This window comes from Echinops telfairi, unplaced genomic scaffold (assembly GCF_000313985.2).
Source record: "Echinops telfairi isolate 266 unplaced genomic scaffold, ASM31398v2 ScPeMD7_7422;HRSCAF=8460, whole genome shotgun sequence".
Taxonomy (NCBI): domain Eukaryota; kingdom Metazoa; phylum Chordata; class Mammalia; order Afrosoricida; family Tenrecidae; genus Echinops; species Echinops telfairi.
Genome location: NW_022111322.1, coordinates 357,658 through 374,623, shown reverse-complemented (window position 1 = coordinate 374,623; position 16,966 = coordinate 357,658). Strand labels below are relative to the sequence as shown.

Sequence of the window (16,966 nt, the reverse complement as noted above, 5' to 3'; positions counted from 1 at the left end):
CACAGAACCAGGAATGAGCCCAGGACCTGGCTTCTTTGCCCTGCAGCAAGTGGCCGTGTTGAGAAGGGGCTGCAGGTATCGGAGGCCACCTTCTCTTTCTCGTTTTGTTATGCCTCATTTCAGTGGGCAACTGGGACAGGGGCAAAGGACTGAAGGACAGGCTGGGACCAAAGCCATGAGACGCTGCACCTCCTGCCTTGACCCCTCTCTCTCCACACTGCCCTCAAGAAGTTCTGTTTCCCTTTACTTTCTCGCCTCATCCTCGGAAACCCTCTCATTAACTTCTGAGGCGACGAAAGAGGCTAATGCTCCCATTTCAAGTCACCTCCCGACTTCGAAGTAATTTATACTAATTATCAGCAGAGAGATATGCACAGCAGCTCAATGCCCGAGGCAGCTTCCACACCTCAGTGGAGCATATTATTGTCCCCATCCCCAGGATAGAATGCTTTTCTTGGGAAGGCAGGCGGCTTTGTGCTCGAGCCTCGGTTACCGTTCTGTATGCTGCTTTACAACTTCCCTCCACTTACAAAGTCCCTGGCTTAAAAATCCATTACATTGTTTGACCATTTATATGACTAACGGAAAAGACCCCGAGGAAGGTGTCCTGAGGTAATAACCAAAATGATAATAATCCATCATAAGTTTAGTACCTATTCTGTGCAGATCTGCACAGATAAATTAGCTTTCAGCCCTAAAAGAAAAAAAAAATTGAAATGCAGGTGTACAAAATTTATAGATGATGGACCTAGGCCAAAGAAAGATTAAATTACTTACCCATGAGGACCACGGTCACAGGTAGGGCATCGCAGAACCTTGGCCATAGATGTCCCATTGCGTTTCAAGGGTAGGACCGTCTAAGCTCACTGTGGAAGTGGATGTGATCACTTCTGGTGCTGAGGATTGCAAAATGAATGTGGCCCCTGAAACAAGAGATGGCATCCACATGTTAAGTCCAAATGCTTGTGGCTACCATGATCTGACCTCGTAACGGACCACCTACTCCACATGCCACAGAGTGCTGGTCTTTAGAAAATACCAGTGGAAGCCAGACTTGTAGCTGCCTTAGAACCAGTCCCCCAGTCAAGATCCACCATCGTCCTGTGTCGCATCCCCTTTCCCAGAGAGGTCCAAGCCTCCTCATCGAAGCCATGAGTTGACAGACTCTTCAGTAGAGAGTTATTATGTGTATCTCAGGTGTGGATCATGCAGTCTCAGTAGTAGCTAGTCACCTCTGCTATATAGGCTACGAAAGCAGCAAGTGACGATATCGAAATGACTGGGCATAGCCATGTGTCACTAAAACTTTATTTACGGAAGTTGGTGCCGGGTCCATAAACATTAGTTTGCCAAACACTGACAAAACCCTTCCTGGTTTTTTTCCTGCCGCACATCAACCTCTCTATGCTTGGGACACACACACACACACACACACACACACACACACACCCCTTTCCACTTCAGCTCTGTGAATAGAATTAATGATGTATTTGCCTCCTCCAATAGCTCATTAATAGAGAGCTCAGATGCCATCAAGCCGATGACCCTCCCCAAGCCTCTCCCCTGCTCATCTCCTTCCCCATTTTAACACATTTCCATTCATCATCCTCTCTTGTTCACTGCCTTGTAGCATGCTTTGCTCCTGGTGTCAGTGCTTGTAGGCAAACCATGGGAGGAGCCTCTACATCTGCTCTCCGCTGTCTGGATGATTAAGCGCTTAGACACTCACTTGCGCTTCATCATAACTGTCTAAGCTAGGACAGGCTGAAGTCGGCCTGGGGAATTTTCACCCTTCAAGTTTTAAGATAATTTTCTCATGGAAACTTCTTCAGAGCTTGGCGGTAACTTGTGCTCAATCAATTGACTCAAATACCTGGGTTAAAGTATGCCGTGTCTTCATTCATTTAGCACCGACTCGTTGAGCACCCATGCACTTCCAGACCTATGCAGCTTGTTGAGGATGGAGAATTAAGAGAGATGTGCTCTTTGCCCTCATCATAGCTGCATCTGCTATCTTCCAAACACTTATTAAATCAAACCTAAAAGAGACAAAGAGGCCCAACCTTGCTCATTGCTCCCCCTCATTTGCTTAGCGTTGGCTAATGAATTTGTGGGTCATCAGGTCTCATAATTTTAATCACGGAAATTGAAGAAGATGTGGGCTCTAAAAGTGATTATGGCTTAATGTCTCATTCCTCACAATCCAAATGTCAATTCAAGTAGAGTGTGATTCCATCAGATTCCAGCGTAGCTCGTTGCATGTATACGTTCAGGTCACATTTATATGCAAGGCGAGGAGGTGATTTGCATAATTTGAGAGCTCATATCTGCAGGCAGCATGGCCCAGTGTTCTAGATGCCCACCTCCATAGTGCTGTCTAGATAGTACCCTCCTCTATAGTGAAGGGTCTTCTTTCTGCAGAATCCTGATTGAAGGGTAGAGAGGCATCATCTTGTGATAAATAGAACCAAAGATCAAATGATGGACAGAGCAGCCTCTGCCTAGGCAGTCTCTCCCAGAAGCAGGCGGGTAGACACCCCCCTTGCAGCTGTTGTTGGAGCTGACCACCCCTGTGGTCCCTTACTTCAGAACCACCCCCCTCCACAGACCTCCAATTATTTGCAACCTCCTGAGGCCCTTCAGACCTTGCTTTTGCATGTTTGCTTAGGTTCTCACTTCTCACACTCATCCATGTGGCTGATTTCTTTCATCTTTCATAAATCAACCCCTGTCCCCCTCTCCCGGTGTCCCTGCCGCCTCTTCTCCCTAGTCTGGGCTGGGTGACTGCGGTGCTTCCCTGGGCTAAGCCATTCAGTCAGCACTGCTGCCCCCATCTGTTGATTGAACAGTCCACTCCACAAGGCGTCGTCTCCCCAGAGGAGAGGCTCGTGCCTCTGCACCCACACACTAGGTGTCCAGCATGTGGTAGACTCTTCATACAAGTGACCGCCTGGCAGAACAGATGAGCAAACTTAGGACTACAACTCAAGTCAGCTTCACTGGGGCAAGGTAGACTTTTTCACATTGTAAGACAATGGTCATTTCTTTTCAAGGAGCCCTGTGGTTAAGTGCTTGGCCTGCTAACGAGGTTGGTAGTTCAAACCCACCCGATGGCTCCATGGGGAAAAGACCTGGTGACCTGCTCCCAGAAAGATGACAGCCAAGGAAACTCTATGGGGCAGTTCTGCTCTGTCACATGGGGTTGCGATGAGTTCGAATCATCCCTTCAACACCTAACAACAACAGTGTGTTATCATTTGCTGTACTCTTTTCTCCTGACTCAGCTCCCTGCGATTCTTCTGTCGTTGACTGGACATGTAGCACACACACCACTTGTCATCCAGCTTTCCCCCATGGGTCCCCAATGCCTCTTGAACTGCAGCACCTAGAACTCGGCACAGCACCCAGGTCTGCAGAGGAGACCTTGGGGGCTCCTCACAAGCTCCTTTCTCTCAGCACCTGAGTTTGCTCTTGCATTCACCGTGCAGCAGAAGCAGGCCCAGGCTCTAAGTTTTTTTCTGCATGCATGGAGCTAAACCAGAATCTTTGTAGAGAAACCATACAGGAAGATGGTCAGCAATTAAGGGGATTTATAATGAGGGGCTGAGAGTGAGTTGCAATGATGGGCAACAAGGGAGAGATTCTCCAGGGATGAAGTAGTGGGGAAGCCAGCTTAGAAGAGGCCGCTTTGTGAGACATGGGCCTCAGAAACTCTGAGGAAGAGCCGGCGTTTGAGATGAAGAAAACACTGAGCAAAGGCCTGTTAATCAGGGGATGTGGTCTCTAGAAAGGCAGCAAGGCAATGGAGCTGGAAAGAGGGATTAGGGGTGATTGCGATTGACTATAAACTTATACTTAAGGGTTATGCCTTCTTTTTGAGAACAGTTATAAGAAAGGACAGGGACCTTCTTTGAAAAGAGTTGGCATGGGGAGCGGAGAAAAGAGGGGAGGCTACAAAAGTCCCAACATAAACCCTGCATTAAGTAAGACCAGAGCAGGGCGGTGGGGCAGGGAGGGGAGGGTGGAGGCGGGGTGGGGGGGTGGGGGGCTTGCTAAGGCTCTTCTTGTTGGATAAAGAGTCAGAGAATGAGAAACAAGAACTATGTGTGCCCATCAGGGACACACTTGTGCAGATAGCAGGGGGTGTTGGGGGTGGGGCAGAAAGTGCTGGGGAGAGAACAGGGCAAACAGGAGGTAGGACTGGCCTACTCAGCAGGTAGGAAGAGTGGGATATCACACACACACACACACACACACACACACGGTCTGGGTGTAGAGGGACCCTGGGATGGACACTCAGGCAGGGTGAAGGCACGAACAGATGTGACTGCCAGCATGGCTGCAGCCTCTTCAGCAGGGTGGCTGCAAAGGCATGTGCTTGCCTGGAGGACTTGAGAAGTGATGTAGAACAGACGTTGCGAGGAATGGCCAGGGACGCCTGGAAGAGGAGAATAAGGAGGGCTGAGCCGAGGAGAGACCAGGAGAGGCAGGCAGGGGTGGGCTCTGCCCAGTCTGCTTCGGCCAAGCGGGGAGACTGGATTCCTCAAGGATTTCACAAAGCGGGATGGCTGTGTTGAACAATGAGGACTGACTAAATAAAATGGATTCTGAGCTTCTGGCAGGTCCTAAGATCTTGACCCTGTAGACCCTTCTCTTCAGAGCATAGCCATTAGAGCAGGTGTCCTCAAACTACGGCCCGCCGAGGACATTTATCCGGCCCACTGGGTGCTTTTGCCAATTTGTTTTTTTACTTCAAAATAAGATATGTGCAGTGTGCATAGGAATTTGTTCATAGGTTTTTTTAAAACTATAGTCCAGCCATCCAATGGGTCTGAAGGACAGTGAACTGGCCCCCTGTTCAAAAAGTTTGAGGACCCCTGGGCTAGAAACTCATTCTGCGTTCTCTTAGTCCAGACCAGACGCTGTCTCTGGTTAGGAGGGGGCTGTCTCTGGTTAGGAGGGGAACGTGGCAGTGAGGACGACGTCTAACAGGGGCTTCAAGGGAGAGTGGGCTGGCGGGCGGCACTTGAAGTGGGCTGGTGATCCCTTCTTCCCTGCTCTCTTAAAGGAACACAACGAGTTCAACTCCTCCATGGCCAGGAGCCAGACCAACACTGCCCGGATCGACGGCCTTAGGCCAGGCATGGTGTATGTGGTGCAAGTGCGTGCCCGCACCGTGGCTGGTTACGGCAAGTTCAGTGGCAAGATGTGCTTCCAGACTCTGACGGATGGTAAGGAGTGGCCAGGAGCAGGGCCAGGGGCAGCTCTGATGGGAGCAGGAGAAGCTCCATGAGCAGTCAGAGTGCCCACTTGTGTTTTTTAAAATCATTTTATTGGGGGCTCATACAACTCTTATCATAATCCATACAAATATCAATTGTATAAAGCACATTGGTACATTCATTGGCATCATCATTCTGAAAACATTTGCTCTCCATGTAAGCCCCCAGAGCATTGGGTCCTCATTTTACCCCTCCTTCCCTGCTCCCCCCTCCCTCATGAACCCTTGATAATTTATAAATTATTATTTTGTCATATCTTACACTGTCCGATGTCTCCCTTCACCCACTTTTCTGTTGTCCACCCCCCAGGGAGGAGGTTATATGTGGATCCTTGTCTTCGGTTCCCCCTTTCCACCCCACCCTCCCTCCACCCCAGAGTGCCCACTTCTAACCAGATTCTACTTGAATGCTCTCTTTGCCTCCCAGCAGGCCTGCTGGGTTCTCTCTAGGGTTAGTCATTTCTCTCCTTGGGTTTGCCTTTGAGGCATCTCTGTGCAAGGCTGCCCCAGGTGGGCCTGCACATTTGTACAGCAAGGACACCCCAGCGTAGTCGCAGCGCATGCTCTCTCCCTCCCTCCCCATCACGGTCTGGATGACCATGCTGTTTCCTTCACTCCTGTCTTCTCTTGTTGGGGCCTGAGAGATCGAGCTCACAGTCTAAGTCCAGTGAGGAAATCAAGAGACAGGTTTGGTGTGTGGCAGTCTCATGCACCAGATTCTCAGAATCTTTGAAGCACCTTCAAATGTAACCTTAAGTCAGTCCTGTTCAGGTGTCTCCAGGGAAAGCATCTACTATTTCCAAATTCTTGCCAAGGTCAGACAGTCTGTCAACAAAAATACTTCTATCTTTCAGTTTGATTATTTCTCTATTATGGCGATCTCCCTCCATCCTCTGAATCAACCCCCCTTTAATAGTTAAGGAAATCAGACTTCCTGTTGCCTTAGCATAGGTGTGTCTTTCCCGTAGCTAGCCATTTACAATAGTTGATGCATTCATCTACTATCTACCTATGTATCTATCTATCCATCTGGTCTATTCCTGACCCCATGATTACAAAACTTTCATTTTTCTCTTACTAGCTAAATTATATATTTTTTAAATGTCTGCCCTTACATAACATTTTATTTCAGTCTAGCACTCCTTGACATCCTATTTTTGAAAGTTTTAGAATCAATGAGAAACATGTAAAATCAGATACTTTTTATGAAATATCACAAGACCCGTTTTTATGGAAAGGATTAGAGAAGTCAGAATGGTGGGCACTCTGGTACCGCCCGCCCGCTCGGTGTCCACACTTGATGGTGACGGTGACTCAGACCTGCTGCCGTCATGCTGCCTCTTCAGACCTCTGGAGGACTGGAATTTGTAAGTGTTTTGCGGTGGTTTTAGGCAAATTTTACTACTCTTTTGCGGATGGTGAGATGGGCTGAGCCAGTTCACGCAGACAGAGATGCCCCCCGTGAATAGAATGCAGGCCGTCTTCTCCTGGAGGGCTCTGCCCCTCTCTTGGCACTCCACTTGCCATCTAGATTTACGGGCACTTTGGCATCAGGTGGTGCACAGGATTTAAAGCCCCAAACTCAAAGCACTCTGAGCGCTGGCCTCTTGGCAATTCTGCTAGACAAATCAAGAAGTAACAGATTCCTCCCAAGAAGGCTATTCCTTTTACGTTTGGCAGTTACGTTTTGTAAACCCATGAGGGGCGAGATGTAAGAGTGTGCTGGTAAGCGGCCAAATGAAGGAGTATTTCTCTTAATGACTGGGGTTCACACATCAGTGGTAATTATACTCGCTGAGGCTGCAGGCCAAATGTGGAGCACAGAGGTGAGTCTGACAGCTGATCAGTGTTCACTGACCACACTTTGGACAGGTGACCTCCACGTGGGGAAGAGCCAATGTGATTCCAGATGTCTCTGAGCAACAGTGTTCTGACCTGGAACTTAAAGGCCTAATTGGGTTTTTTTGTTTTGTTTTTTAATCGATCAGGTTTCACGTTGCTTTGTGAAGTTTATCATTCATAAAGACGGTGCCAGGCATTCCTCATTGTGGGCTCTTTCATCTGTTTGCCAAATTTATGTATGTTTTAAAATCGTGCTGCAAACATTTTTAGATGAGGGCAACTGAAACTCTATTTCAGCCCACAAAGTTACTTTCTATAGCCTCTTTAGATGTCTCTTTCTCTGCCCATGTACTTGAAGTATGATTCTCAAATACCCCAGGGTGCTTCTTCAGCTCACAGATTTCCTGCTCCTGCCTAGAGGTTCTGGTTCTGGAGGCCTGAGGAGGGGTCCAGAAATAGGCATCCAGTGGTTCTGATGCAAAGTATAAGGAAGCTCATTTTATGAAGCATGACCATTAGTGATATCAGACAAAGCAAAGGACAGGAATTAAATTGGAATTTCAGACCAACAAGGAATTACATTTTAGTACAGTCAAACTTGCAAAAGCAAGAACCTGTGATAGGCTGAAACCTAGCAGAGAAAGACAGATCAAGCGTTTTGCACTATAAGGAGGAAGAGAAAAGGGCTAAGAATGCATCCCGTCAAAGGTAGAAAACGTGTCAGATCAGGAAACACCAGGCAGCCCATCCAGCTTCACTTCCCACAGGCTTCCTTGTACACGCGTTCCCCATGCAATGTTTTGGACATTCTTATACGATAACATTATTCAGTGTGTATCTGAAATATGAAGGTAACTGACCACCCTGTATGTTTATTTGCCGAGTCTAGCAATCCTGATTGGAATCGCACTTAAATAGCATGGCTGCTTCTTGGCCATGGCCAGTCGGTCCTGGTGTCGAACACCAACTGCAAGAATCACCATCACCAGCTCAGCCAAGTGGTTCCAATGGGTTAGAGAAAAGAGAGTTCATATTGGCGCCTCCAGCATAGATCAGACGGCAAAAACGCTTTGTTGCTGCCGTGCGGTGCTGCCAAGTAGGTTCCTGCTGGTAACAGCCCAGTGCACAGCAGGAGCACTGCCCGACCCTGCACCGGCGCCCTCGTCATTGCTGGGTTTGCGCCCATTGTTGAAACTGTCAATCCCTCTCCCTGAGGGGCTTCCTCTTTTCTTGCTGTGGACACACGTCCAGATTTCTTTTACTGGTTAGACAAGTAGCTGCCTTCCAGATTTCTTGGCATAGAAAAGTAAGCACGTTCAACTTGAATCCATTATTGAAACATGTCAGTTGATAATTCCATCAGTTCATAGAGCCTTAATTTTTTCACCAATGTCACAGTGCAGCTTAGAATTCTTCGGTCGACACCAATGGTTCTTGATCATGATACCCCCGGAAATGACGGCACATGAACCAATTCTTTGTGGGTCGCATGACCCCACATGAGCCTCCATCTTTTGATATTTCTTGCATTGTTCAATGGCTTACCCAGAGAATCTTGCAATATTGCAAACAAAGCTTTCGTTTTTCTTCAGTTCTTTCAGCTTGAGAAATGCCAAGTATGCTCTTCTTCCTTTTGGTTTTCAAAAACTCCAGGTCTCTGTACATTGCATTAGAATACTGTATCTTCTTGATCTGCTTTTGAAACCTCTGGTTCAGCTCTTCTAGGGCTTCATTTTTATCTTTCACTTTAGTATATTTCAGAGGCTCTTCTGATAGGCTATTTCCTGTCTTTTTAAAGATCTGTTGCTTTCTTCATGGATGCTATCCTTGATGTCATCCCACAACTCCTGGTTTGGGGTCATTAGTGTTTAATGCACTACATCTTTTCTTGAGGTGGTCTCTAAAGTCAGGTGGTGTACTCAAGCTTGTACTTTGGCTTTTCTGGCCTTGTTTAAGTTTTCACTTTCAACTTGAACTTTATGTAACTGATGGCCTGTTTTGTCGTTGGCCCCTCGCCTTATTCTAACTGATGACATTGGGCTCTTTGTCTCTTTCCACAGAAGTAGTTGATTTGATTCCTGTATCTTCCATCTGGCAAAGTCTCTGTGCTGTTGAAACAAAGGCAGCTCCGGTGAATAGGTCATTGGTCTTGCATACTCTGTCATGCAATCATCAGCTTTGTTTCTGTCGCCATGTTTCCCAACTGCTGATCATTATTTCAACGTTTGCCTTCAAATTGCCAATAATTATCAATGCATCTTGATTGCATGCTGGTTCCAACTTCATATGCTTCATCTTTGGCACTAGTGATTGGTTTGTAAGTATACATAATAGTCGTATGAACTAGTGTCCCGTGTCTGTGTAGCAATAGTAGCCTGTCACTGACTTGATATCTTCCAGGATAGCTTTTGAAATGCTCTTTTTGACAATGAACGTGACCTTCTCAGCATAGTAGCCCATATGATTGTCTGATTCAAAATGGCCAACACCAGTTCCATCTCAGCTCACTAATGCCCAGGGTGTCTAACTTTATATGATCCAATTCATATTTCCAATTTTTGTAGATTCATACTTTGTACATTCCACATTCTGATTATTCACGGGTATCCGAAGCTGCTTCTTTTCATTTTGAGTTACGCCACATCAACAAATTAAGGTCTTAAAACCTGTACTCCATCCACAGGGTTAAAGTTAACGCAACTTTGGAGTGGCTGCCGGTCTTCAGGACTCACCCCCTGGCACTGTATCAGGCAGTGTTCTGCTATTCATAGTGCTGCCAATGGCCAATCATTTTCTTTTCCAGAAGTAGATCACCAGGCCCTTCTTTCTCCTCTCCCATCTTCTGAAAGCCTCTTGGAAACCTGTTTACCAAGACCGACCGACCCGGCTGCTATTTGAAATACCAGTGGTGTAGCTTCCTGCATCATGGCAACAGGCAAGCCACCACAGTAAGACAGACAGACATAACTTGAAAGAAAAAATTTAAGCAGGCTAGAACCCAAGCGTTAGAGTGAGTGAACAATCTGTCCAAATCACAAAGCTTTTACTCCACGAAGGCAGGTTGGATGAGCTCTGGCCACCTCCATGACATACAGGCTTCTTGCTCCACATCATTTTAACCAGGCTTCCAAACTGGTTCATGCTGCTTCGACCCTCACTAATCATTAGCATTTCCACACCAGACATACTGCATCTGAATCTCCACTTCCACAAGGTCCTCAGGTACTGGCCCTGGCAGAGCCCTGACCCCTTCCCCTTCTTGAGCAGGAGCTTTCAGAGTGCCGGGCCATTTCTTCACCCTCTCGCTGGCGCTGTGCTGGCTGACTGTGGGCACTCTTTATTGATGATCTGTTGAATATGCTGCATTTCAACTACTCCATGTTTCAGAAGCATTCCTGGCTTTCCTTTCTCCCCCATCAGGCATATCCTGGCCAGGACTCATCGTCCTGTAAGAGATCTTTCTCACAAGGAGCCGTGGATTGGAGTCCTCAGCCCTGAGTTCTGAGATGCTCTCTGGCACTGCTGTTTTGTTTTTATTGCTGTCCTTGTCAATTGTGTGTGGTGGTGTTTGTTTATTTTGTGGCTTAAAGATTACTGTTCCTTTTGTTTGGGTTTGCAGCACGGAAACATAGGAACTGCTCTCTCTCTCTCTTTCTCTCTCTCTCTCTCTCTCTCATGTGTGTGTGACTTCAAAAAGCTCCTGGAAAGTGAAATTAAAAGGTAGTGGAATTTTTCCATGACCTATTTGAAGCTGTGTGTGTGTGTGTATGTGTGTGTGATTAATTTGGCCTCATGCATTGAGTGCCAGCTGTGTAAAAAAGCCACACTGAACACATGCTAATGCCCCTTTCTCACGTAGATGATTATAAGTCGGAGCTGAGGGAGCAGCTGCCCCTGATTGCTGGCTCGGCGGCGGCCGGGGTGGTGTTCCTCGTGTCCCTGGTGGTCATCTCCGTCGTCTGTAGCAGGTAGGCCTCCTCTCTTCTGCCTGCTCTGGGACCCAGGAGACCTCTCCCCATGCGACACCCCTACCCGGCCGGGCAGGACCACGCACAGCCATTCTGCACGGTTTCGACCTGTGGGCAGGCTGCAATGTTCCTGATTCCTGATTTTGTCTCTGTCTGGGATCAGGTCCTCTGTGAGAACTGGGCAAGGCTATAAGGAAATAGGCTCCCTCTGCAAAACCTCATTTAGCCAAGACTGTCCGCCTCTCTCACCCACAAGGCTTTTCAGAGTGGCAGTTACAAAATTGCCTTTGACCACTTACGCCTTGCGCGCACAACCCCAGCCCATCCTGTGGTTACAGAGCTGGGACCCTCCGCAGAAGGCCAGAGGCAGGTGGGGAAGAGAGAAGCCGTGGGAGAAAATAGGGCTCTGAACTCTGCCGAAGGGCCACCCCTGAAGGCCTCGTGAATTTTTAATACTGTTGCTGCTGCCTTGGGAGCCTCGTGGATTCTGAGGTGCAAAGCCCTGCAGTTGCCCCCACTCTGAGCAGCTCCTCCAGTGCTGATGGGCCTTCTTGCCCCCAGGTCCCATGCTCTGGCCAGGGCCACACTCCCAGGAGATGTTTTAGTGCAGCCTCTGCCTGGCTGGGAGGCCTGGGCTGAGGCGTGGGGTGCTACCACTGAGCGAACCCCTCTTCTCTGTGTCTGCAGGAAACGGGCTTACAGCAAGGAGGCCGTGTACAGCGATAAGCTCCAGCATTATAGCACTGGCCGAGGTGAGTAGAACGCTGACGCCCACCGCCCGGCCGCGCAGGCGCCGAGTCCAGCAGACCAGTGTTGGGGGCTCCTCATTGCCAGGTTGGCTGGTCTCGGACAAGTCCGCTTCGTTCCTATGGTGCTGGCGCTGTGCCTCTCTGCGGGTCTCCGGGGACCACAGGCTGCTGCCCTAGCTGCCGTTCGCCCGTTGTGGACCCGCATTGGCTGCCTGGCAGGCAGATTTTCCTCTGCATCGATAACCCCGCAGAGGACATGGGATGGCGGGGAAAGACTGGGTTGAGCAAGTCAATAAATCCTGGAATCAGACTCAGTGGGGAAAGATGGAGGGTTCTCTAGTCACATATCCTGCCTTATCTTTTCCAATTGAGCAGCTGGGCTGAGTGTTAACCAAATGCGCAGATAAGCCAGAGAACATGAATGTAGAGAATTAAAAAGATAGCAGAGCCCAAGAGGCCAAAGTGTTGGGATATCTCCCAAGCGCTTTCTTTGAAGCAATGCCTTGAAAAGTTTTTCTCACTCATTATCTTACCTCCCCCTTTCCCAGAAATGTATATATGATGGCAACTAAAGCTTGGTTCCTCGCCATTGTGTGCGAACGTCCTGGGTCCAGATTGTACTGTCATCTGTATGATGCCAGGATTGCAGGTCTTGCACAAGGTCACACTAGGTCACTTGGGCCATCTTCCTGCCTCCAGAGAGCGGAAGCCTGAGGTGATCAGTTTCTAAAGAGCTCAGAAATCTGCCCCAGCGCTTGGCGCTATGCTCTATCTCAGCTTTCTGCCCGCCCCAGCTGACTGAAATCCCTCCCGTTGCAACGTAAGCCCTCTTCGTCCTGCCCAGTCCCCCAGGAGCATGGAGAAGCAGACCTCCCGCAGCATGCCCTACAGGAACAAAAATGGCCTCCGGTGTGGAAGTTCTCAGAGACCAAACCCTGCCTTCCTCTGGCTACCTGTGGCGGGAAGGGACTGCTGACCTGCGCTGCAGCAGGCGCCCCCTGGAGGAACTGTGTTTTAGTACAGTCGGCCAGTCAGGACCACAGCCACAGGAGCACTGTTTAGGGCACGCTGTACACATGGGTTGGAATCTGTGCCCAAGAACCTGCCAAGGTCTGTAGATGGCAGGCTCCGCGTCCCCAGGGCAGTCATTGCTGGGAGGGAGGTGTGGGCTCAGGGCTGATGCAGAGACACCCCTACTCCCCCTCCCGGCCCAGGGCAGCTCCCCAAAGCAGCAGCACAGACCCCGGGGGCTGAAGCTTTTGAGACCACATGCATAGCTGATGCTTCTGTATCCCGGATGTACCCTTCTTTCCCTTCCCTGCCCTCAGCCATCCTGTGCCTCCATCTTAACCAGGTGCCACCGACGTGAGAGGGAAAGACCCTACTGTGCACAATCCTTCCCCACATCAGTACACAATTCACACATTCTCTTACTTAAGCACGAAGCCCCCCAGGCAGGACCTTTCTGGGAAAACAGGGCTCAGCCGTCTAGATGATTCTGGAGTGGTGGTGCCCAGCAGCTGCCTTAGAATCACCTGAGGGGGTTCCCCCATCGCCCTGTTTTCTGCCTCTCTAATAATTCTGACACTGTACCCCCATTGCTCTTGGGGTGACTCCTTACCATGATGGAGTAGCCTGGCCAATGGAAGACCATTTCAGAGCTGATGTTTATGACCCTTTAGCATGAGTCATTTACAGATGGTCATGTCAACTGGGAGGCCGGGTCACGACCACGGGGGCTACAGAATTGGCCCTCAAAGAGGAATTTGGAAGTCCAGAAGTGCTGGAGGAGAGGGGTGGGGCACCTTTCAAGGGCATTTCCTTACTGAAGGCATGCAAGCTAAGCACTGGGGGCATCTCTCTGATTGCCAAGCATTGAGTGAAGGTGGACCTGGATGTCCTTTGGCCCCTTCAACCAAGCTCAGGCCCTTTTCCTAACTGGCGGTGGTGGCTGTGCTGGATCACCCATGGCTACACCGATACAGAGGTGTGCTTCCAAGTGCTCCCAGCCACCTTCTGGGCCCGCTGTGGCCTCTAAGGCCAGCACAAGGCGGTTTCCTTGGCTCCTGGGGTTCACGGAAAAACCAGTGCTGGAGCTATCTTTCTGTGTGCAGCACCAGTGGCCCTGCCGTGCCCAGGGAGGACACGGGGAGCCCAGTGATGGCACACTGCATATGCCACCCAAACTCAGGGTGGCACAGGGTTCTTTTGGGCCCAGAGTTCAGCCTCTGCCTAGGAGTCAGCTCTCTTTTGGCTTCAGTTCTTTTTCCTATTTCTTTCCATTTCAAAATAAATGTCCTTTCTCTCATTCATGACTGTTGTTCCTTTCTGCCGCCCTGGCACCTGGCTCCGCCGCGCTGCACCAGGCGTGCTGAACTCGTTGCAGGGCACGAGTTCGCCGTCTCGGTGGACATCCATCGCTCCGACTAAAGCTCTTACTGTTGGGGACTCACAGCCAAAGGACTGCCGAGAAGGCCTGACACATATTCAGCAGAAGAGGAACCGGAAGGTTCTGACGCAAGGCAGTAGAAATAATCAGTTATCTAAGGGCTGGTCTGGGCTACACACTGGGAGCTTGATTCTGGGAGCTCATTTCAGTTCATCGGGCCCTCTCCAGTGCTCCAGGAGGCTGGCATTAATCTAGGCTGGAGCTGAGTTGTTAGGTGCCTGGATTGGGATACCTTGGTCCTTGCTTCACGGCGCTGAAGAAATTCACATGGCAGAAGCAGGTTTGTAACCCACGTGATTTTTTGAGGAAAGGGGAAGTTTTAGGTGTTACAGTCTCAAAAAGCACACACTGTTTCTGGAAAGCGTACAAGGCCCTGCAGGAGCTGCATGGGAGTTCACAGCTAAACAGGAAAAGCCAAGTGGAAGGAAAGCCAGGAAATACATGGAACCTGTTGCAGAACTAGGAGATCCCAGGGGCCAAGGGAGAGACCGGAGTGGGAGCTCGGGCCCTTTTTGATCCTACTGTGCGACATCATGTGGCTGGGCCTAGTCAGTGTGCCCAGGTGGACCTCCCACCTGGGCCTAGGGGGCTGGTGTCTGAGCATGCTCAGTTTGGATCTTTCTATTGGTATCATGTGGGTGCCTGATTTCTTTCCAACCCCTTTGCTGTGGCCCTATGCAGGCAATGGGGAGATAACCCCTCACCCCCTTAGTCCCTGTTCTGGCTACCTGACGAAGTCACTGAGGGTCACCCATGTCATAGATGCCCATGTTATAGACTGGTAGGGTCTCATAACCGTGGCTGAATAACTTACGCCTTTGCCTATTACAGTATATCTGAGTTACTGTTGTGAAACTCGAAGAAAAGCACAAACAGGGCGTGTCCCCAATGACTGGACTGACAACGGCTCTGCATTCACACAAGGGGGCCGAGCATGGAGGTAACAGAACAGGAGATGGGAGAGTGAGCCTTGACAGATGCAGACAGACAGTAGGACGCAGAGATGTTCCGGGCATTTCAACTTGAATTCCGTGATCATTGGGAACCCGCCCCAAACCCACTGCCATCCAGTTCATAGTGCCAACTCATAGTCACTCTGAGGGACACAGTAGAACTGCCGCACAGGGTGTTCAAGGCTCTGAATCCTTAGGAGAGCAAATTGGTTTATGGTTCTTCCATAGAGCCACTAGTGGGTTAGAACCACCGACCACCCAGTTAGAACCCGAGGTCTTTAACCATTGTGACAGCAAGGGTCCTTTAGAAATCAACATAGGTTCGTTCAGAAAACATTATGGGAGCCTCACCTCATTTCCGAATGTTGTACATTTAGAAAATTAAAGCAGGATTGCAGAGGCAGTCCATTTTTATTTCACCAAAAATGCGTAGTGGCCTCCTGAGGAGAAGCATTATAAAGTAGCTACAGAGCTTGTCTCCACACCACCAGAAAGCAGATTAGCGACTCTGTCAGCCAGGAAGGAAGTGACTAGCTTTATTCTAGCCTTGGTCCTGTTCAATCGCATGTGTGTTTGATAGTGTTTTAAATTCCTGAGTCAGGTGCCAGCATAGGGATGCTTACCAAGTGTGTAGGTAACCGTGGGCAAGCGTCACTACCACCACAGAAGACGGAGAGTCAGAATTCTCCAGCAGCTTTGAATGCTAATGTGAAACCTGTAAGATGCGCTGTTACCAGGGTAAATCTAAAAATCCAATGTTTAAGTTAAAGCAAAAATAAACCCGCACTCAAAGGCGGATATCTGACCTGCTATTTGTTCATGTGAAGACAAAATGTAGGGATGTAATTGACCTCACGCTTCACCGGAACGCTATATAGCTGATTAAAGAGCCAAGGGCCGTTACTAATGCAGAATACTAATAGTAATGACCACCCATTTGAGTGGTCCTCATTGAAGTTCCGATCAGAAGAGGTGATACACAGACATGCTATCTCTGTGCTGCTAAGGACACATCTAGAAGGATGTTCTCCTCCTGGGGACCCCGTGGCACAGGGCACACTGTTCATGAGACTCTTGCCCCAAGAGAATGTTAGGTTTCTTGGGTGAGAAATACCTCGGTCCTCGGCTTCGCATGAGAAAGAATTCACACTGAAGCCAGGTTTGTGATCCAAGTGGGTTTTATAAAGGATAGATGCAGCTTCAGGAGTTACAGTAAACTGAACACAAGCCAGAGAGAGAGAGAGACTGCGGCCTGGCCACCCAGAACCACACAGGAGCAGCTAGAGAAAAAGGAAAAAGGGGCTGTAGCTTTGGATTCTGGCCTTTTCAGGCCCTCCGCTGGGAGGCATGGTCGACGGTACTGCTTGACTCCATTGACTGAATTAAGTCCACCTGGCCTAGATGGGGCCAATCCAGGTGTACCACCCTCCTGCCTCAAAGACCTGAATGTGAGCATGCCCTCTAGCCTTAAGCAGCTTCCAACTTCCTGTATGGGGGCCCCTGGGCATGCAGAGGAACAACCCCCTACCCAGCTCCCTAACAAGGACAGCCGGGCTGAAGAAGAGTGTCAAGTCCTGGTTTGTTACCGAAGTGACTTGAAAATTCCAGTTTTGGGGGCTGAAGAAGGGAGACCCAGCTGGGACGTGGGGTGGTCATTGTCAGACATGTAAAATGCGATGACATTGGAGGAAGCAGATGATGTGCTTCATGAGGTTAAATGGAAC

The 16,966-nt window shown here is 49.3% G+C and overlaps 1 protein-coding gene across 3 annotated transcripts in view; it reads left to right on the top strand.

Annotated features, from left to right (window-relative positions):
- Nucleotides 1-16,966, top strand: part of EPHB1 (EPH receptor B1) — a 388,725-nt gene that overhangs the window by 268,962 nt on the left and 102,797 nt on the right. For all 3 annotated transcript variants that reach the window (XM_045297818.1, XM_045297817.1, XM_004715982.4), the window contains exons 6-8: nucleotides 5,069-5,231; nucleotides 10,983-11,091; nucleotides 11,779-11,843. In XM_045297818.1, coding sequence (XP_045153753.1) covers nucleotides 5,069-5,231; nucleotides 10,983-11,091; nucleotides 11,779-11,843 — 337 coding nt within the window. The remainder of the gene's footprint in view (nucleotides 1-5,068; nucleotides 5,232-10,982; nucleotides 11,092-11,778; nucleotides 11,844-16,966) is intronic.